Raw genomic sequence first — 22,970 nt, forward strand, 5'->3', positions numbered from 1 at the left:
GACTGTTCACATGCAGTCTGCCACTTTATGGCACGACACACAGAAGACCTCCGACAGGATCCGCGTCCCTGGTTTAAATGAGGTTTTTCCGGGATCTTGTTTGATAACACAAAATCCATAAATGTGGATTTTTTTTTCTCCCCCCAGCTGACGCTATTGACAGCAAAACAAACTGCCTGTGTTTTGCAGATTAAGATATGTGTCACTCGGTTAATGTAAACCATTTTCTATCATTTGTTTTCATGAGATGATAAAGTTTAAAGAAGCCCATTTTTACCAAAAAAGACAAAAAGATTTGAGTGATCTCTTGAAAAAAAAAAAAAGCCTTTTTTTATCTCACAAATTAGATTTTTTTCTCGTAAAAGGTGCTATTTAAATCTCAATATTGCCTATTTTTTCCTCACTATTTAGACGTTTTATCTCACATTTGCCTAAATCATAATTTTATGTAAAAAAATGTTTTTAAAAATTGACCTCATCATTATGATTTAGCACTTTGCAAGCCAAAAATAAGAAAAACATTTTTAATATAATATTTTGCCTTCGCAAGTCAATGTTTTACATAGGCAGTCAAGATTAAAATATTAAATAAATCTAATAATTTAAAGTTTAAATATTATAAGTTTGACTAAGTTAACTAGTTTTTTTACTTTATCTAAATGAATAAATAAAAATAAAATCTAATAATTTAATCTACATTTGACTTTTTTTTGATAATTTTGATTTTGGAAGTCAAAATTTTTGTCTAAATTCTCAAAACTTGAGTTAGAAATTAAAAATTGTGAGCATTCATTTCCTTACATTTCATTCATCTTTTTTACTTTTCCTGGTGAAAATGGGCCTCCATCCTGGAGAATAGATTCTGAGAAAAAGCAGCGAGTTCAGACTGACACAAGAAATAGAAAATAATTCTGTCTCCACTCCACTTTCGATTAAAAAAAAAAAGAAAAAGAAAAAAAGATCTGAGGTTTGCAAGAGAGGAGGGCATTATTGATATGTAAGTGAATGATTAACATATTTTTCCTTTCATCTCTGTAAAAAAATGTGTAAAGGAGACGAAAGCACAATGATTTTCCCATAAATGAACCAGTTTAAAACGACCCGCCTCACTTTCTTTGATTCAGTGTTACTTTTCCAGTTTTATGTATTGTAATAAACTTCACTCTTTCTTCAAGGAGAAAAAAAAAAAAAAAAAAAAACACTCGCTCGGACATTCAGTCGACTCACATCTGCTTCCAAAATACATTCTGTACAAAAAGCAACCCTGAGTCTCGTCAGTGGAACGACGTCTCACAGCGTCGTCTCATTCGCTCCGAACACGCCCGACACAACGCTGGTCCCCTTCTCCCACAAACCCAACCCCCCTCAGGTGGATCACACACACACACACACACACACACACACAAACACACAGACACACACACAGACACACACACACACACAGCTAACCACTCTCCTTTTTTTGCTCATTCGTGGAATCGTGTTGGCATTTCTGTAGCTTGACATAAGTGGAATGGAAACCCTTGTCGTGACAGAAAAGTGTAGCGGTGTAAAATAAAAGGGCTGAAGGAAGGAGAGGGGGCGGGGTTTGTTGGGCGTGACGACTGACGCTGCAGCCAACCACAGTCTCTTCTTCCCCCCTTTTCAGAGCTGGCGGGCCCCCCGCCGTCTCCCTTCGCTCACTTCTGCGTCTCTCTCACTGGCTTCCTCCGGGTTTTTTTTCTCCGTCTGATCAGGAGTAGATGGTGATGACTTCGCTGCCTCCGCCTCGGACCAGCAGGACGCGCTCCAAGCCTTCTGTGAGGACCTCCAGGAACTCCATGTCTGGTCGACGAGTTAAAGACGAGTTCTGCACACTTTGGGTTCCTCTGTATGTCTGTTTGCTGAACTGTCCTTTTATCTTAATTTTTATTTTATTTTATGTAATCTATGTATTAATTGAGGGGTCAAAACAGGGGTAGATGGGAGGGTAAGGTGGGGGGGGAGATACTGTAAACTACAAAAAATGTTGTATATCCATAACTGCCAATCGTCCATTGTTATGACAATAAAGTATTGTTGAAAAAAATAAAACAAAATAAAATAATAATAAAACAGCAATGGCAGTAATAATAAACAACAATAAAACAATTACAAATAAGAACAATAACAAAACAACAATGGCAGTAATAATAAACAGTACAGAGAAAAATTGTACTTACTTACTTTCTAACTCACCTGGCCTATGATACTTCAGATGAGGCTTTCTGTTAGTTTAAATGAATAAAAACCTTCAGAGTTTAAGGATACAGTTCTCGTCTCCGTCCGTGTTCCTCGGTGGTCCGGGCATGTTGAGCAGAACGAGCCGAGCATCGTGGGATTTGTTGACAATCACCTCGTTGAGCTTGACGGCGGTGTGCATCCGCCTCACGTTGGAGTGGTCCCTGAAGGAGAACAAGCAAACGTTTAAACGGGCGGTTTAACGGGCGCCGGCGCCGACAGAAAAACTTTGCGTGTGGTGTCCTCACGGCCGGATGCTGAGCATGTCTCTGAAGCCCTCCGGCGTGGAGCAGCCGGAGTGGGCCGCTCTGTACTGCGACGTCTTCTCTTTGGTCCAGGTCATCTGGACGCGCCGGTGATGCTCCGTGCTGCCGCCGCCTCCTCCTCCACCGCCGCCGCCGCCAGAGCTGGTCACCCTGTCTCGCTCCCCGCCGTCCGTGTCGTCATCGTCGTCCGAGCCGATGCTCGTCAGCCGCAGCATGGAGTTACGGTCCTTCACCAGCTGGGCCTGGTTCGGCACAAAGACACACGAAAATGTTGTTTCATCACCTCGTCTCAACCCCCGTTCTACCGTATTTGCTGCCGCCATTATGAGGAAGGCTAACGCCATTATGGATTGTCCTGATCACCCTCTTCAGAATGAATCTGAGCTCTTTCCCTCAGGCCGTGGTCTTAGGGTCCCTAGGTGGAGGACTAAAAGACTCCAGGTCTCATTTATACCAGTAGTTCTCAACCTTTTTGAGTTGCGACCCCTAATTTAACATGCATGTTGTCCGCGACCCCCGCTCAAAATGACCCAAAAAATAATCAAATTAACCACAAAATGACGCAAAATGATCAAAAAAAGACACAAAATGACTAAAAAACACAAAATGACCCAAAAAAAGACATTAAATGACCAAAAAGACTAAAACACACGTGAACACTTTAACACAGTGGAGACAGAGCTGACTTCCAAAATGATTTGGCGACCCCCAGAAACCATCTCGCGACCCCAATTGGGGTCGGGACCCCAAGGTTGAGAATAGCTGATTTATACCAACTGCCATTTATTTAACTAATAGAAAGTAGCTCTCAAATTGCTCATCTTCACAAGTCTGCTTCTTGCACATCTGCACTTTTCGCCTATACCAGGTATTAACTCTCCATTTAGGGGTATTAGCTCTGATATGAACACGTGTCAGTGATTTTATATATGCGTATGGCGTTTCTTTGACTGTGTTTTATTAGACTTTTCTTCTTATTCTATTATTGTTGTGTACCTTGTCTTGTGTGTCCTGCTGCAAAACTAATCAAGGGTCTAATAAAGTGATTCTGATTCTGATTCCTTCTTCTTCTACACTTCTGCTCTTCCCCTTCCCCTTTCCTGTCTGTCTGTCTGTCTCTTTGTACCTGTCTGTCTCTGTCTCCTCTGGAGCTGTGTGAGCTCCATTACTACTGTACCTGGGGGAAAGATACACCTACGGACAACACAAGGTCACCTCGCCGGCTAATACAAAACACAGGCTGACATTTATTTATTTAATTTTATTTATATATATTTATTTTGTATTATTCTTTATTTTATTTTTTCTTTATATTATAATCATTGTTTTCAATTTTCTGGGCAAATTTAGAATTATAATTGTGATTATTTGGCCTACATTCATTTTTCATTTTTATTTATTCATTTAAAAAATAATTTATGTCTTTTTGATATTATGTTTCTTTATACAAACAAACAGGGTTGTGTGATCTTTGAAAATGACACTTCCCAGTAAAAAGCGTTAACCCTCTGGAGTCTCCATAAGCATCATAGTGTTTTGAAAGTAAAAAAAAAAGATTCAAAATCACATTTTATGTTGGACTAAAGGACTAAAAAAAGACACAAAATGACCAAAAAAGACACAAAATGACCAAAAAAAATACACAAAATGACCAACAAAAAGACACAAAATAACTAATAAAAATAACTAATACTAAACACAGGCTGCAATCTACTCTAGCAGAAGCTCTGCAGTACAACTAGGGAGACGACAACATTAGTGTTCCTGGAAATACCCGAGTCAAATGGCAACTGGAAGAGTAGAAGAGGAGCTTTTTTTAAAAGCCAATTCAAGCCAATTTTGGAAAGAAAAGACACTACAGGCAAAAACATAGTTCGTGGACTGGTCAGTTTTGAGGTTTTTGAGGTCTCCTTTCAGAATAGTGGAAAGAAAAAATCTAAAACAAACATTTTGGTGTATATTTGACTATATTTGATCTATTTGTGCCTGTAGATTTCTCCTAAATTCACTAAAAGTCTGCAAACGTAGTCCAAACCTGGTAATCACAGGCATGGTTAGGCAGGTTATTAAACTCCCGCTCTCCTGCACAATATTATGCATGTTCTATATTGTTGTTGCTGTGACAAACCCTGATTTTCAGAACATTATGTGCCTAAAAACATGATAAAAAGTGTTTTTTATGGCTTTTGACAATGTTTTCTGGTTTATGAAATGATAAAAGGAGATATCCCAATTTCCTTAGTTAAAAACTTTTAATCTAACAAATCAACAACATAAAATAATAACTTTAAAATTTTCTTTATCCACTGTTCAGATTTATGTCCTGGAAAAATATGCAAATCGATGCATATTTAATGAGTCCTCGCCTCATTTGCATATTTAAACATACAATACCAGAAAACTTGTAATAGTTATGAATAATAAATATATATAACATATATTTTCTTAATGTAAATAACAAACTGGGGAGGTTTCATGGTGATATCTATAAGTTAAAAAAATGACCCTATTCACCTGTAGTGTCTCCCTTTAATAACATTTGACCCAGATCAGCATAGACGAACCATTAATCAGTCGTGGACAACTTCTTAATTGAATCCTTCAGATAAAGAACCTTTTAATAACTGGAAATGTCAGATGAATGATTATTTAAAGATGAAAAGTGTCTTTATATGTTGAGACTGGACCACTAACTGAATTTAACCACTAGGTGTCACCCTTGCTTCTGTAGGCGCTTCCAATGAAACGTACAGGGTCAGATACCCGTCCTACCATACTATTTATTATGGCTAAAAAAAAAATATATATTTGGTGTGTCCCCGAATTATCGTCTTTTTCTGAAGGATTCATTCAGAGGTGTTCAGTGATCTGAACTCTTTGTGTCCAGAACTCTAACTAAGTCTAAACTGCTCTACGTGATTAAATACAGCTGACGCGTCACTACTGAGCAACCAGTGAACTTACATCATCAAAACTCCAGCGTACCCGCTGAGGAGACGAGTGGGAGAGGAGACGACATGAACTTTAACAATAAAGCTGGACGGGAGAGGTTGTTTCCACGGTGATTCATTAAAAGTAGAAGTTTGTAATGTACCTAGATTCAACAGTTATAAGCTGAATATTTTTGCATTATTGGCCAATTTCTATACCACATACAAGACTCTTTTTCTGTTACGTGACCAAATACTTCCCACCTGATCCAAATCCTGCGCTCAGAAACACATTTATTTTGGTATATATATATATATATATATATATATATATATATATATAAAATGTGATCTTCGATTAGAGGAAAATAACAATGATCTCAAATCAAAAGACTCGTTTATTAAAGATTGTATAATTGGACCAAAACCAAATATTTATGCACCTTTTTCCTTTGATTATCAATGACATTTTACATACTTTTGAAATTATATTTGGGAGAACAATAATGATTAAGATTTCAAAATTATAGTCACTTTTTAAAAAAACAATTTACCCCAAAAAAAGATATTGTTTTTAACATACAGATTTAAAAAAGTCTCCTTCCTTTTGATTAAATAATATTAACAATAATAATAATTATTATTATGTTATTGTAATTTAATTTATATTATTATTACTATTATTATTATTATGGTTAATATACTTTTAATAATAATAATCATGGTGGAAAATAATAATGATCTCAAAGCAATAATAACATAATTTGGCCAAAACTTTTCCTATTATTATTTCCTTTTTTTCCCTTTGATAATCAATGACATTTTTACTGATTCACTTAATGACATTTTGTTGTCTGAACTTTTATTTCAGACAACAATAATGTTTAAGATTTCAAAATTACTTTTTCTAAACAATTTACAGAAAAAAAAAAGATTTAACTATTTTAACAGATAATAATATCCTTTCTATACTAACTACGTTTAAACTGTCTCAACGATGCCTTCCACACTTTAAAATTGGATTATTTTCATAAAACTGGTGATGTCACAGCTGGCCGTAACCACTGACCTCACCTGAGACCTTGTAGCTCCACCTGCCTCTGGCCTACTGCTGCTGCTACCAGGATTTCCCTGATAAAATGATGCACGACAATCACAGAGATCAGACGAGAAGGTCAAGTCTAATCTTTTAACACAGCTTTTTATCTACCGCTAGGATAAAAAAATACACACTGAGCAGAAGACTTAAAGGGATTTCAGGTCATTTAAACTACTGTTGATGTTTGTGTGCACCTGACTGAAGCTCACCTCCTTTTCCCGGTCAGATTTCGACAGTCGCATCTGCCTGAGCATCTGAGACCGCTGCTCCATCATCAGGGTCCGCTCATAGGTGTAGGCACTGATGTCACTGTCATGCTGAGAGGAGGAGACAGGGGAGGAGAGGAGAGGAAGGAAGGAAGGAAGGAAGGAAGGAAGGAAGGAAGGGGAAGGAAAGGAAAGGCAAGGAAAGGAAAGGAAAGGAAAGGAAGGAAGGGAAAGGAAAGGAGAGGAGAGGAAACGTAAAGGAAGGAAGGGAAAGGAAAGGAAAGGAAAGGAAAGGAAAGGAAAGGAAAGGAAAGAAAAGGAAAGGAAAGGAAAGGAAAGGAGAGGAATGGAAAAGGAAGGAAGGAAGGAAGGAAGGAAGGAAGGAAGGAAAGAAGGAAGGGAAAGGAAAGGAAAGGAAGGGGAAGGAAGGAAGTGAGAAGAGAGGAGAGGAGAGGAGAGGAGAGGAGAGGAGAGGAGAGGAGAGGAGAGGAGAGGAGAGGAGAGGAAGGAAGGAAGGAAGGAAGGGAAAGGAAAGGAAAGGAAAGGAAGGAAGGAAGAAAGGAAGGGAAAGGAAAGGAGAGGAGAGGAAACGTAAAGGAAGGAAGGGAAAGGAAAGGAGAGGAATGGAAAAGGAAGGAAGGAAGGAAGGAAGGAAGGGAAAGGAAAGGAAAGGAAAGGAAAGGAAGGAAGGAAGAAAGGAAGGGAAAGGAAAGGAGAGGAGAGGAAACGTAAAGGAAGGAAGGGAAAAGAAAGGAAAGGAAAGGAAAGGAAAGGAGAGGAGAGGAGAGGAGAGGAGAGGAGACAGAGGAGGAGAGGAGAGGAGAGGAGACAGAGGAGGAAAGGAAAGGAGAGTTTATACTGTGAAATAATGCCGGCTAATCTATTGAATTTATTTATTTAAATGTCAATTAAAACCGTGAATTGTCCCAAGTAATTAAATAACACTCTAGAGGTTCTTAATATTTCCTACACAGTCCGATAAACAACAACCCAGTTTTGTGAGAAACGTACCATCTCGACTACTTCCACCTCAGCCTCAATGCGAAGGTGATAGAGGAAGGTTGCCAGATCCTTCTTCATCTGGATGGAGTTATCCTCCATTTGGGCCACCGTGAAAATCCGCATCCCACACTTACGCCACACCTGAGGAGGAGAGGAGATTCAGATAAAGCAGAAACATTCTCAATGATGGAAAAATAAAAAAAAAAGTACTATTATTATTTAAATTATAACTATTTAAAAACATAATGACAATAATAATATTTTTTTCCTTGACTTTAAAAAAAAATATATACCTATTATTCAAATTGTTGCTATTTTACATACGTTTATTTTATATTTATACATTTCTTTTGTATTATTTTGATTATTCTTTATTTTTATTATTCTTTTAATTATAATTGTTTTCATTATTATTGGCAAATTTATAATTGTGATTATTTTTGCCTACATTAATTTTTATTTATTCATTTTAAAAATAATTTATGTCTTTTTGACATTATGTTTTTTTAATACAAACAAACAGGGTTGTGTAATCTTTGAAAATGACGCTTCCCAGTAAAAAGCATTAACGCTCTTGAGTCTCCAAAAGCATGATAGTGTTTTGAAAGTAAAAAAAAAATCACATTTTATGTTTAACTAAAGGACTAAAAAAGACACAAAATGACCAAAAAAGACAAAAAAATGACAAAAAAGACACAAAAAGACACAAAATTATAAAAAAAAAAAAAGACAAAATGACAAAAAAAGACACACAATGACACAAAAAGACACAAAATGACCAAAAAGAGACACAAAATGACCAAAAAAAGACACAAAACGACTTACAAAGACACAAAATGACTAAAAAATACACAACATGACCAAAATTGTTACGCTAAACACACAAGACACAAATAAGAGTTGGATGACAGGATCACACAAAATCACAAGATCGTATTAGTTTTTCTTTGTTTCTTTTTGGTTCAAAATGTTGATCCAGTAAATCAGAATAAAAAATGAATTATTATCAGGTCATATACAGGTGCATCTCAATACATTAGAATATGATGGAAAAGTCAATTTCCAGTAGTTCAAGTCAAATAGCTCCAACCAAGTATTGAGTCCATATAGATGGACATACTTTTCAGAGGCCAACATTTACATATTAAACATACTTTTTAAAATTGGTCTTTTGTAATATTACATTTTTTTGAGACACTGAATTTTAGGTCTTCATTAAATGTAAGCCATTATTATGATTAGAAGAAATTAAATAAATTAAGGCATGAAATGTTTCATTCTGTGTGTAATGGATCTATATAATGTGTTATTTCCACTTTTTGAATTGAATTACTGACATAAATAAACTTTTTTATGATATTCTAATTTATTGAGATGCACCTGTAGGTGGTATATATGGTATTTAAACATTTTTAAGTGGTGTATACAGGCAGGATGAAAAGGATTCAAAAATAGCCCCAGACTCATAGAGTTAAAAGACAACAACAGCAGGCTCCTACCTTGTGTTGGCGCAGCAGGAAGGGCAGCAGCATCAGCATCCCCCCGTCGTGGACGATCCACCACACGTCGATGTAGCCCTCTGCGCACGGCTCGCTGTTGCTGGGGAACAGAGAGATGTTTTTGGGCACCAGCAGGGCCAGGTGGGCTGCTGTGGTCACCCGCACTGTGTCTGGAAGGAAGAGAGGGGGCGCTGTTAGCCTGCTACCTCTGAGACTGGAATAAAGGGAGCAGGAAAAGACTTGTAGAACCTGATAATGTAATAAATTCCCGATAATGTAATAACCCAGATAATGTAATAAAAATTGGCACTTGAGTCCATTGAAAATGTAATAAAACCTGATAATGTAATAACTTCCTGATTTTTTATTTTAATATATTCATTTTGAATTATCCTTTATTATTATCATTATTATATGGTTTTATTTTCCTAATTGTTATTATTTGACATATATTTATTTGTTTATTTATTTTATTTATAAATATTTATTTTGTATTATTCTTTATTTTTATTATTCTTTATATTATAATGACTGTTAATTTCAAAAATTATTTATGTCTTTTTGACATTATGTTTTTTTAATACAAAAAAAAAAAAATCACATTCTATGTTGGACTGAATGACTGAAAAAGACACAAAATGACACAAAATGTCAAAAAAAAAATACACAAAATGACAAAAAAAAAAGACACAAAATGACAAAAAAAAACCCCACAGAAGACACAAAATGACCAAAAAAAGACAAAATAACTAAAAAAGACACAAAAACGTCCGGATAATGTAATAAAGTGCATTTCCCAATAATGTAATACACTTTTTTTTTTACCAATAATGTAATAAAGTATAACATTAATGGAAGGTTATTACATTATCAGGTTAGCCTTCATTTCGCAAGTCCTGATAATGTAATAATTCCCCAATATTGTAATAATTTAACAGCAGACCACCATTACTTGGGTTCAAGTGGTGATACTGTGTAGGCAACTCTAGCTCAAGAGCTCTAGCGCCACCAACAGGTCAAAGTTGAATGTTTATTAACTTTTGACCCGTTCATCCGTTTTTCACAAAGGATGTATCACTGGAACCCTTGGGCCAATCTGAGCTCAATGCATCCTCAATGGGGTTTTTCGGCCATATTGGATTTTCCGCCTTCCATTAATGTTCTACTTTATTACATTATTGGTAAAAAAGTGTATTACATTATTGGGAAGTTATTACATGATCAGGTTTTATTACATTTTCAATGGACTCAAGCGCAGATTTTTATTACATTATCGGGAATTTATTACATTATCAGGTTCTACAATCCTCAATGGGGTTTTTCGGCCATATTGGATTTTCCGCCATCTTTGATTTGATCAAAAACCTTCCATTAATGTTAAACTTTATTACATTATTGGTAAAAAGTGTATTACATTATTGGGAAATTATTACATTATCAGGTTCTACAAGACTCTTTTCAGGATAGGTTTTGACTCACTGATGAAGGTCTTCCAGGCCTGCGGGTCCTCGCTCTGCCTCCAGGCGTGAGGCCAGCCCATCACCACCGTGTTGTGCTTCATCCCTCCCAGCCCGCTGGACTGGATCATGTGGCTGATGCCTTCACGCGGCTTCTGAGCCACGATGCACTGACAGAAGCCCTTCACACGCTCCTTATCCATCAGGTGCTTCAGAGTCTGAAACAGGACAATTTGAAGGTAACTACCTACTAACCCTCCACAGAATTTATCTCGTTCAGAAAAGATTTGTTTGAACGGCCACACTTTCTTTTTTATTTTGCCTACATTAATTTTTCATTTTATTTATTAATATTAATAAAAAGCATGATAGTGTTTTGGAAGTAAAAAAAAGATTCAAAATCACATTTTATGTTGGACTAAAGGACCAAAAAAGACAAAAAATGACCAAAAAAGACAAAAAATGACCAAAAAAAAAGACACAAAAAGACACAAAATTACTAAAAAAAAGACACAAAATGACCAAAAAAGACACAACAATGAATCTCGTTCAGAAAAGATTTGTTAGAACTGCCACATTTTCAAAACGACTAGATCCTTCTGCTCCCCTTTTCCAAAAACTCAAGATAATGACAATTTTTCAGATCAATATATACCAAATATGCATTTTTATCTTTAAGTATATGTATATTCCAAATTCCATTCCTAAAGCTTTCAGTGAATATTTCCATGTCAACTGACAATTACAAGAGTACAATACCAGACAATTAACAAGATTACACCCGCCTCACTATTGTACTACCCTCGGGAAATTTTCCTTAAAATACAGAGGATCAATACTCTGGAATGATCAATTAAATAGTTCATAGGGGTGGGTGATATGGCCCTAAAAGAACATCACGATATTGCAGGCTATTTTTGCGATAACGATATTAGGAAATACTTAAAAAGATGTAGAAAATATGATTATTTTTTTAGACTGTACAAATAAATAAAAATCTAAAATGTAGTGTGAAGTGCAAATCTCAACAGTTGCCAAATACAAAAAATGTACTCTTGACTCTTGAGTATGAGCAAATAATAAAAATAACCATTTAGGGGTTCCTGGGGCATATTTTAATGACATTTTGTAAAGGAGAATAAAGGTTATTTTATGTTTTATTTAAGGCATCTTATTTTGACAGTCTTCTTGTAAATTCTGTGGTGGATTCTGCCAACACATCCATGTGCTCTTATTTTGAAAGCTGCATGTGTTTAGCTACAGAGAGTAAGTTGCTTTTTTTGTGATTAAAACAACTTTAACCACTACATCAAGAAGTAGGTACGTTGCCAATATCATGATATGCATTTTTTTTAACCATAAAAAAAATATATCGATACTATCGTGAAAGATACGATATGGCACACCCCTAATAGTTCAATACAGTTTTCCTCTCTGAATATATACAAGAGCAGTTTAGTGGCTGCTCTGATTGCTCAGGTCACTAAGTTGTACAATTTTGCGTCATTTTTATGTCATTTTTTTTTATTTTGTAGTTAAATAATAATAAATGATTTAAATTAACTTATGAATTTTAATATAGGTAGAGGCCCTGTATATAAGCCCTTTTGGGTTTCTTGCCGCTACCTTGCACCTTCCTCTTGTTGTTATCTCTTTATCCTTGTTTTTTGTCTTATTATTTGTGCAAAATTAAAAAAAACTTCAAACTTCAAACTACATCTACACTTTAAACTCTCCAAGCTTCAGTGACCACAGAAAAGGCGCCAGAATAGAACTTCCCACCTGTTCGGCGGCGAGCGCTTCTCCGTAGCTCTGGAGGAAGTTGCCGGAGACGACGGTGCCGACGATGGTCAGGCCCTTCCCCGCCTTCAGCTGGCTGGCGAACGTCAGCAGGCGAGGAGACTTGACGTGGGCGTCCTCGTCCAGTTTTAGTAAGACCAGCACCTGCGGCCTAGAGAGGAGCAGGCAGAGAGACGAGTGAGTGTTAATGGACTTTAAGGATCAATAACAGCAGCTTCGCCTACACAAACCTTGGAGGAACAATCGTATACGTACACAAGGCTCCAGCAGTGTAATGTGAGAAACGACCAGAAGAAGAAGTGGAGTTTTTGAATCTTTACATTGTATATTTTTTGTCATTTCTTTCTTTCTTTTTTTATTTTTTTGTCCTCTTTCTTTCTTTTTATTTTTTTGTCATTTATTACTTTCTTTTTTTTGTCCCTTCTTTCTTTCTTTTTTTTTGTCCTTTCTTTCTTTCTTTTATTTTTTGTCCTTTCTTTCTTTCTTTTATTTTTTTGTCCTTTCTTTCTTTCATTTTTTGTCCTTTTTTTCTTTTTTCATCCCTTCTTTCTTTCTTTCTTTCTTTAAAATTAGTTTGTTAATTATATCTAAACCCTAAAACAGCTGGAAAAAATGTTGATAAAGTTATAAATATGTCTGTGTAGGTTGCTGAAACTAAAATAAAAACTTAAATGTTAAAAAAGGAATAATATGTCACATTTCTGAGTTAAAATGTCTAAAAGCAACAAGACCTACACTATATATTTTGAGCTGTGGAATTGCATTATCCCAAACTTTTATAATAACTTTCAAACCCAGATAAAAATTGTTATTTTAATCAAGGTAACGCTCCGTTTCATATGGTTGCCTTTCAATGGCACTTGTGAATTTTGATGTTGTTACGTGTTCTTACAAAGGCGGTTGCTAACAAGTGGCTAAATGAGACTCCAGTGGTTGTCGGGGACATTGAACGTCATCAGGCCGAACACGGACGATACTCTTTTACTAGTCGCCTCACAGCCTCTAGTTGTGTTTTTCAGAGCTTTTACAAACTCTTGTAGATTGTAAATTACGTTAATAAATAATTTATTAGGCTATGGATTCACTAGCTTGTCAAAACTGCTGGTTAGCTTGTCGGAGACAGGTGGCAACCTCCGGGTCTGAGCAGGGAGGCAAACCAGGAAGTGGCTTAAGCTGCATTCTACTGAAAATTCCAGCAGGGGGCGCTAAAAAAATCTGTCCATTCATTTCAGTGCAAAATGAGGAAACTTCTCACTTGATTTGTTACCTCAGAAATGTTTTTTAGGACAACACTATGGTCTCACTCACTAGTTAAAAAATCTTCTTCAAGACAATTTGATGTGAATAGTTCTAATAATGGCCCCATTTAGAAGAAAATAGAAGATGAAGAATCGTATGATTTGGGGCGTGGCTACCTTTGATTGACAGGTCACTAACAAGGCGAGCCGTCATCAGGAGAGAAGCAGAACAATGTGTATCCACGGCAACGTGTCAATAAAGTTATATAAGACGTTATATAGACATAAAAAAAAGGACGTTTACCGGTTCGGTGTCATAACTTTGACCTTTTCACTGTATTTTCACTTAATGACTTAATGTTTATTTCAGTGATCAGATCCCTCTCGCTCCTCCACAGTCCAAATATGGTCTGCTTCCTGTATCGGAAACAAGATGGCGACGCAAGATGGCGATGGAGTGTAACGCTGAACTTGATGCTTCCAACGGGCCACAAACAGGTGACGTCATGGTGACTACGTCCATTATTTATATACAGTCTATGGTCGGAGGCTGTCATGTGACCCTGTTGTAGTTCGTTACAGCATAACGTTAGCTTTTTACTTCTGTCGGCTGTATTAACGGTTCAAACATCATATAAGTTCATTAGTGAAGATTATCCTGCTGAACAAAACATGTAAGCATGTTTGCCACAGAGCTTATTTTCCGTCATGAGCCAAAATCCAATGCAAAACCCCATAGGAGAATTCTGAATAGACTCCCATGGTGATGCTACTTCAGGTTGGCCAACAAAAATTAATCATTTTGTTTCCTCTCTATAGTAAATAGTAATAAATAAACAAATAGTGACCGAGCTTCAGTACCTCCAGTTCTTGGTGTGTGGTGGTCCCTCTTCCAGCCTCAGGAGGGCGTACCGGGCAGCACTCAGCGACAGACCACGAATCCCATCCCCCCACTCCTTCTCCGCTCTGACACACACAAACACGGGGATACATGTATGTATGTATGTACTGCGTGTATTATGACACACACCCACAAAACACACCCTGAATGATTCACAGTGAAAATAGACCCGCAGATACTCGTTAAACAGTTTCACACACACACCACTCCTGACCATGCTGCACATGCACCATCATGTGTGTATGTGTCTGCGTGTACACGTGTGCATGTACGTCTCCATGGCAACATACCCGTGGTACTCTATGTACTTGTAGATCATGCCGGCGATCACCATGGCAACGATTGCGTAGTACCAGGAGGATATGAACATGAGCGCCAGGCAGATAGTCATCCCCAAAAACGACAAGGTCCTGGACACACCAAAGGCACAGGTCAGTGTGTGTTGAGGTCTGTGTCTGTGTGTGTGTGTGTGTGTGTGTGTGTGTGTGTGTGTGTGTGTTAGTACCAGTGGTAATAGGAAAAGCGCGGCCTCCAGTTGGGCGTCCTCAGGAGAGTTTGGAGTCCACAGGCCAGGTTAACAAACAGGTAACACATTAAGAAAAACCTGAAGAAAGAAAGAGAATTAAACTGAAATCACCAGGAGGAGAAATATTAAAGTAGGGACACACACCCTCATAAGCTCAACAGGTACACACACACGTGTACACACACGTACACACACACGTGTACACACACGTACACACACACACGTGTACACACGTGTACACACACACGTGTACACACACGTACACACACACGTGTACACACACACACACGTGTACACACACACACACGTGTACACACACGTGTACACACACGTGTACACACACACACACACACACACACGTACACACACACACACACACACACACACACACACACACACACACACACACACACACACACACACACACACACACACACACACACACACACACACACACACACACACACACACACACACACACACACACACACACACTGTCTCACATTGTAAGGATGGGGGCCACCAGGTCCAGGGAGGCGATTAGGATCCCCAGCTCTGCTATCAGGGCGGTCAGCAGCAGAGCCCAGGTGGGCTCTCCGTTAGCCTTCCCATGGCCGAACACCTGCAGAAAGACACACGGAGGGGAAAATGAGTGAAAATCAGACTGGAAATGGATGCTTTTAGATTTTAGAAAGACCTGCAGCTCTATGGAATCATCAAAATGATGACTAGAAGTGGAAACAACTTAAAATTGTCTTGTCCTGTAAGATAATAAACAATAAGGTGTTGGTGTGTGTGTTTTTCCAAGTGTGTGTGTCTCTGTCTGTCTTTAAGTAGTGTGAAGCGGAAGAATAAAATCTAGGATTAAGCCCGGTGAATAGTATTGAATTATTATGTCAGCTTTGGGCTCCTTCAACCCATTTAAGACGGGAAAGCATTACCGCATTTCTACCATTAAAACCGGGGGCGCTGTTGCGTTATTCTACCATTAAAGCTGGGAAAGTGGATACGTCGTTTTGTAGTATTTGTAGTTTTTCCCACCTATTTTCGGTCTCTTGGCCAATGAAATGCATCAGAATACATGTGAGATTGTCGCAATGCAACATGGGACTTTTCCAGAACTGAAATCATGGCGGAAGACGACTATAGCGGAGGGAGCTCAGATATAACAGCTATAAGCTCTCAAATACTTTTTGAATTTAATTTCTATCTGCTACAGAGGCTGAAAAATCTATTATTTAGTAGGAAGAGTTGACACTTCTGTTGAATTTCCAGAAAAACTTCAGGTTTTAGGGGGTTATTTTAAAATCACCCAGAGGTTTACAGTCATTTTTCCAGGCGTTTTAGGCCTAAATGGGATAATTAGAAATGAATATGTGCAGCTCTAACCCGGAGGAAGGGGATGATGTTGTCTTTGGCGATGGCCTGCAGGAGTCGGGGAGCGCCGGTCAGCGACTGGAGGCCGGCGCCGCATGTCGAGAAGAACGAGCCGATCACAATGACCCACGGGGACGGCCAGGCCAGAGTCCCCACCACCAGGTTACCTTTGACAGAGTCTCCAAACCTGCAAGGGGGGAAAAAACACACACAGCAATATTAAACCTCTGAAATCCAGGAGATTTTGGTTCAAATTTGTCAACTTCCTATGCATTAATTTCTGTCTGTGATTAGCATCTTTCAGTCTGTCCTTACATCACATGCATGGCTCCTTTTTCTCCACACAAACTTGGCTATCAGTCAGATTTTTCATTTTATTTTAATTAACAAAGTATAAAGCTGCCAGGAACCAAAAATACAAACAAAAGACACAGGTTTTTATGGAAATGAACCATTTTTCTTTTACTATTTATACACACAAAAACAGCAGAAAAAATAATAAATAATAAAACTACAAAACAGTCAATTTGCATGTAAATTAAAAATAGTAATAGTTTTCATTGTAGAAAGACAATTTCCATGATTGCACTTTCAACTGTCTTTCTCAGCTTGTCTACATATCATATATAAATAAAGTTATTACTATAAATAAAATGTGTATTTTCAATATAACCAGAAAAAAGTCGAAGTCACAAGAAAAAATTCAAAATGAGAAAAGAAAGTCGAAGTCACAAGAAAAAAGTCAAAATAACAAGAAAAAAGTCGAAGTCACGAGAAAAAAGTCAAAATAACAAGAAAAAAGTCGAAGTCACGAGAAAAAAACGAAAATACAAACAAAAGACACAGGTGTCCATGGAAATGTACCGGTACCTTTTTTTTTTTTTTTTTACAATTTATACACACAAAAACAGCAGAAAAAAATAAATTTTAAAACTACAAAACATTCTATTTGCATGTAAATTAAAAATAGAAATAGTTTTCATTGTAGAAAGAAAATTCACCTTTTAAAAATGGTCTAGAAACATAAATAGCACACTGACAAAGCTCCTATGATTGAACTTTTTAAAGTTATTAAATGGAATATATCCAAAAAAGAAACAATATTCAGGTTCAGGATGAGTGTTTAACATAAATATAACAGTAGTGAATTACATTTCTACTTTATCGGGACAAAAATTATGTTCAATATAAAGGAAAAAAAAAGCAATTAAAAATAGTGTAAATAATAACAGAACAGGTAGGTACTAAAAATTGAATTTCTTTAAAATTTTCCTTTACCATATTTACTATATGAGCAAGTCTTCTTCTTTTGAAATTACTCAAATTACTTTAAATTAATATGATTTCAGTAACTACAGGAATTCAATTCTGAAATTACTTTAATTAAATGGTAAATAAAATGTTAAAAAGGTAAATAAAACGTGTATTTTCAATAAATAGATGGACTCCAGAGGGCTCAGAGCTTCCATAGCAGCAGACACAAGTATTATCTAATCTTTCACACATAACAGGAATATATAGGTGAGGCAGAAGAGCAGCTGTACTAACTTGTCTCGGAGGACCACCCCGTCGATGCAGGCTCCGAACAACAAAACGCTGCTCAGGTCTGAACGGACAGCACTCAGGAAAACGGCACTCAGCAGTCGAATCTAATCACATCTAATGCATCCTAAGTGGCTTTTAGACTTACCAGAAGCGTAAATGGACAATTCATTTGGCTAAAGTGATGAGCCATAAAAAATTGACGAGATTACTCCAGAGCAACATTAAACGACAACGTATGTTGGTGAAAAAAATGAGAGACAAACTGTTATATACAATAATACAGGTAAGAGCTACTGGGATAAAAATGTGTGAGTGGTAATTTGAGTGAGAGTGCCTGGAAACATTATGCAGTAATGGAAGTACATTTACTCAAATACTGTACATCCATGGTTTTCTTGATAAGGATTTTGGTTATTATCAAAAAAAAAACATGGAAAATGTCTAGATATCAGCTCTTAAATTAAACTCTTATGAGCTATTTTTGTTGTTATCATTATATTTGTCCAAAAATGTACCTTTAGTTGTACCAGGCATTAAAATGAACAAGATGGGTGGTCTAATATTTTTTTCCATGCCTGTATGCAACTTTATACTTCTACTTCACAACATTTTAGGGGCAAACATTGAACTTTTTACTCCACTACATTAAGCTGCCAGTTTCTGGTTACTTTTCAGGTTGAGTTAACATAAAAAAAATACAATAATTCGAAAATAATTATGCATTTTTATAAATTACACCACATACAATTTTTCATTAGGTAGTGAAAAGTATCCCTACCTGGACAACAGCACATAAAAGCATCAATAATAATAATAATAATAAAAAAATATATATTTATAATATAAAAGAATCTGGGTGGGTCCATTCTGCATAATGAGTTCTTTTACTTTTGATGCTTTAAGTGCATTTTGATGCTGATACTTTTATAGTTGTACTTCAGTAAGGTTTGAAAGCAGGACTTTTACTTGTCGTGGAGTGATTTCACAGTGTGGTATTAGTACTTTTACTTATGTAAGGGATCTAAATACTTCTTCCTCCACCGACAACATGTGACAGAAGGATACAGACGATGGAGGTGGTGAGGATGGCGAGGATTGTTCCGATGGGGATGGATCGCTGGGCGTCTTTCAGATCCCCCGACCGGTTGGAACCAGCCATGATTCCTGAGGAAAAGAAGAAAATCGCTTCAGTTAATGGGAAGGATGCCTGGATTCATCAGCTACACATCGGAGACGGGCCGGTGTGAAAGTAGGAGGTCATTCCCCAACAGGAGTGGCTGATGTTTACAGACAACAGAAACTAGAATATGGACTTGCTGATTCAGTAAAGAAGCCACTGACTGGACACATCTCATGTAAGAGGGCGAGGCTGGAAGTATCATGCTGTCTCAGAGAAAAACCATGGACCAGAATGTTGTAGTTTGAATGGAAGTTAAAAGACTTGACAGAGAGCTCTATTTACAATTCTTTTTTTTTTTTTACATTCACTTTTTATTGATGAATTTTTAACATTTTATACAGAACAAAGAACAGGAACAGTTGGGCTGTGGGGTACCTAAACCACACAGCATCATCTTTTTCACCTAGCATCATCATTTGCAGCAGTCGTCGTTAGTTAAACTTTAGTTAAACGACAGCTTTACATAAAGTCAGATCTTATAGGCTTGATATATTCTGTCCATTTTGACAAAGTTTTGTAAAAAATAAGTCCATTTGCAATTTTAGTTTAAAAGTCACTTTTTCCATTTTGTAGATGTCTTGTATAATGTTGATCCAGTCCTCATTTCTTGGTTGCTCAGGCTTAAGCCATCTTCTAGTAATGGTCTTTTTGCTTGCTGCTAAAAGAATATAAAGCAGTTTCTTGTCTCCATTTCTATTTAAAATTCTAATGGCTTTAACATGCACATTTAATTACATTTATGCTTAACAAAAGGGATGTTTTTGATTGACTGTGTACAGGCATGGAAAAAATGATTAGACCACCCTTGTTTTCTTCAATTTCTTGTTCATTTTCATGCCTGGTACAACTAAAGGTACATTTGTTTGGACAAATATAATGATAACAACAAAAATAGCTCATAAAAGTTTAATTTAAGAGCTGAAATCTAGACATTTTCCATGTTGTTGTTCTTTTTTTTTAAATAACCAAAATCATTATCAAGAAAACCATGGAAAATGGCTAGATATCAGCTCAAGGGTGGTCAAGGGTGGTCTAGGGCATTTTCACACCTGAAAGTCCGGACCAAGGTCCGTGTTCTGTTACATTGTATACTTTGGTCCGGTTGGTTTTGGTTTCACACTGCTAAAAGGACTTTACAAGACAATTCTACTGGACACGTCATCTCCCTATGTATTTCCGCGGCTCATTTTGTTTTGGTTACGCTGATTAGTCGTGGAGCAACGCACACGCCGTAGCGCGCATGCAGCAGCACGGCCGCTGTCACACACACGCAGCTGCACCTCCAGGCAGATCGCCGCAACAAATACTTTTGCTGGTCTTTTGCTACCAGCAGCACCAGCTTAATGAGCAATACCTTGGTTATACCTTGGACCTTGGTTCGTTTGGTCCGGACCGAGACCACCTCTTTTGGTCGGACCAAACTTTGGTCATTTGGTGTGGACCGTGGTCCGCGGCACCTTTCACACCTGGAATTTAGGTTCGGATCAAACTGAAAAGTCCGAAAGTACGGACCAAACGAGATAGGTGTGAAAGCGCCCTAATCATTTTTTCCATGACTGTATTAACTGAAAAATTTATCTCAGTGAAAAGGTAGATGCATAACTATGGAAGAGGATTAGGGCCAGGTAAGAGAAAAAAAAAATTAGTTAAATGAGAAAAAACTTGCAAATGACATGAATAAAGTCAACTTTTGTGTTCAGTAAAGTTGTAAAGATGTTCAGATTAGTTGTTCCTGTGTCAATAAGTCTTCAGAGGAACATTGTTTTCTATCTGAACAGTTACTGCAAGCTGCAACCTGATTTTCATCAATGTCATAAAAATGAGCTATAACCACAATATTTAAGGGGTGTCGTAGAACTAAAATCCCCCGAAACATAAATGAGATATTTTTGGTAGTAGCTAACATGACTATTGTTTTGGGAAAAAAAGCTTTTATGTAATTTATGTGAAATTGAGGAAAATTAGGTTGCAGCTTGCAGTCTACTTTACCAAAAAGTTGACTTAATTCTGTGCATATCAACTTTTTTCACAACGTTTCGACTTTTTTTTTGTGCATGGTGAATTTGTTTAGGTTATATTAAAAGGTTATTTCATACATTCTTATGATTGAATGTATGTTCTTTCAAAGATAGTGTGATGAAAACTAAGACTTCCTTGTTTCCCTGGCAAATTACAACAAAAACAAAATTTAAAAAATCATCAGTATTGTCTTTGGCTATCAAAAAAACATTTTTTCTTCTTCTTTAGTCTTCACATCATGTAGGAGATTCCATCTCTTTTGGACTCTTTACAATTTCATGATAAATATAAACAATCTAATGCCTGACACATTGGGAGTCATCACAAAAAAAATGATGTACTTTCAGAAGGAATCAATATCACACCTGCTGTGTTCTTCCTGTTGATAAAGCATTTTAATAGCATGGTGGAAACAGTGTGACTGACCACATTTCCTTTATGTTTCTATTTCTCGGTTGAAGAGCAATAAAACCCCATACCTGTGACAGAGGGGAAGAAGATGCCCACCAGCAGTGTGAAGGAGGTGGTGATGTCAGCGAACACGTACGGCTGCTGAGTGGAGGCCGGATGTGCAACATGAGACGAGCTGAGGGAGCCTTTCTCCACCACGTCCCCTTTGCTGAGGTAGTTGCTCCACAGGTTCTCTATGAGGAGGAGAGTCAATGTATGAGGTGAGGAGCAGAGGGCATCCGGGTTTATTCCCTCATAAACTGCAAAACAGACATTCGCTGCACCAAAACATATTTTAGCCACCTTAAGAAAATTAACTTCTAAGTGTACACTATACTAGGAATATTTTTACACAGCTTTACTTTGCCATTAGACAACACTTTTCTGATGAGAAAGTGCAGCTGTCATCTTTTCTCTCTTCAAAGCCACCAGACTAATTTTACCTTGCAGAACACAGGAGTTGTAGCCTGGCTAACACCAGACTATTCTCAAATGAGGTCTAGTCTGGCAACCGACAATGCTTTTCTCCGTAGAGGAGGTGTGGTTTACGATCCTCCAGAGCCGTTTATTGGACGCTTAGAATGTCTATCAAAGCGTCTGTAGGTAGCTCTTAGCCAATCAGATCAGTTATACCAGATGACGTAGTAGAGCGACAGAGATGGATGTTTATTGTGTGTGTGTCTGTGAGAGTGTTGCTTGCTGCGTTGCTTCTCCAGTTCTCGCTTTCTGCAAGATTATTTATTTTCACGCTTTATTCCCCTTCATGTCATCCAGCCACACACATCCACTGATTTTATGGGCAATAAACAAGCTGCTGTGGGCCTCTCGGCGGCTCCGCTGTCCCCCGGCTCGTAGCGAGATCACCGGCGTTGCGGTAGCGCCGGTGATTAGCGCCGTATAGCCCCGGTACAGTAACGCCGGTGATCTCGCTACCAGCCGGGGGACAGCGGAGCCGCCGAGAGACCTTTCGCCTTTCAACTTTCGCTCTAAACCATTTAAAACGCCGTCTACAGCTAAAGAGAGTTTCGCGTCTGCAGCAGCCATGTTGGATCAGTAAGAAAACTACAAGCTTCCAAGTGCCGAGTAGTACGCGTCATCGTCTTGCCGTCCCTCCCCGCTCTGGATGGAGGTTCGAAATTAAATTCGAGCGCGCAAGGCAGTATGGGTATACCCAGGCTACAGGAGTTGCTGGTTTACTGCTGCCTTGATCGGTTAG

The 22,970-nt window shown here is 37.6% G+C and overlaps 1 protein-coding gene across 4 annotated transcripts in view; it reads right to left on the reverse strand.

The window, feature by feature from the left end:
* Positions 1 to 952: 952 nt before the first annotated feature.
* LOC131989129 (solute carrier family 12 member 6-like) overlaps positions 953 to 22,970 on the reverse strand; it is a 57,259-nt gene continuing 35,241 nt past the window's right edge. For 2 of the 4 annotated variants that reach the window (XM_059354321.1, XM_059354322.1), the window contains exons 11-27: positions 21,784 to 21,948; positions 19,171 to 19,269; positions 18,109 to 18,166; positions 16,573 to 16,747; positions 15,687 to 15,805; positions 15,163 to 15,261; positions 14,948 to 15,067; positions 14,618 to 14,722; positions 12,501 to 12,669; positions 10,741 to 10,936; positions 9,262 to 9,431; positions 7,772 to 7,903; positions 6,764 to 6,871; positions 6,530 to 6,586; positions 2,508 to 2,767; positions 2,290 to 2,423; positions 953 to 1,824 (exon numbers count right to left, since the gene is read on the reverse strand). In XM_059354321.1, the coding sequence (XP_059210304.1) occupies positions 1,733 to 1,824; positions 2,290 to 2,423; positions 2,508 to 2,767; positions 6,530 to 6,586; positions 6,764 to 6,871; positions 7,772 to 7,903; positions 9,262 to 9,431; positions 10,741 to 10,936; positions 12,501 to 12,669; positions 14,618 to 14,722; positions 14,948 to 15,067; positions 15,163 to 15,261; positions 15,687 to 15,805; positions 16,573 to 16,747; positions 18,109 to 18,166; positions 19,171 to 19,269; positions 21,784 to 21,948 (2,258 nt within the window). In that variant the 3' untranslated portion in view covers positions 953 to 1,732. Of the gene's footprint in view, positions 1,825 to 2,289; positions 2,424 to 2,507; positions 2,768 to 6,524; positions 6,587 to 6,763; positions 6,872 to 7,771; positions 7,904 to 9,261; positions 9,432 to 10,740; positions 10,937 to 12,500; positions 12,670 to 14,617; positions 14,723 to 14,947; positions 15,068 to 15,162; positions 15,262 to 15,686; positions 15,806 to 16,572; positions 16,748 to 18,108; positions 18,167 to 19,170; positions 19,270 to 21,783; positions 21,949 to 22,970 lie in introns of those variants that run through there. The other 2 variants (XM_059354323.1, XM_059354324.1) reach the window with 2 other exon arrangements.

This window comes from Centropristis striata, chromosome 17, assembly GCF_030273125.1.
Source record: "Centropristis striata isolate RG_2023a ecotype Rhode Island chromosome 17, C.striata_1.0, whole genome shotgun sequence".
Classification (NCBI taxonomy): Eukaryota; Metazoa; Chordata; class Actinopteri; order Perciformes; family Serranidae; genus Centropristis; species Centropristis striata.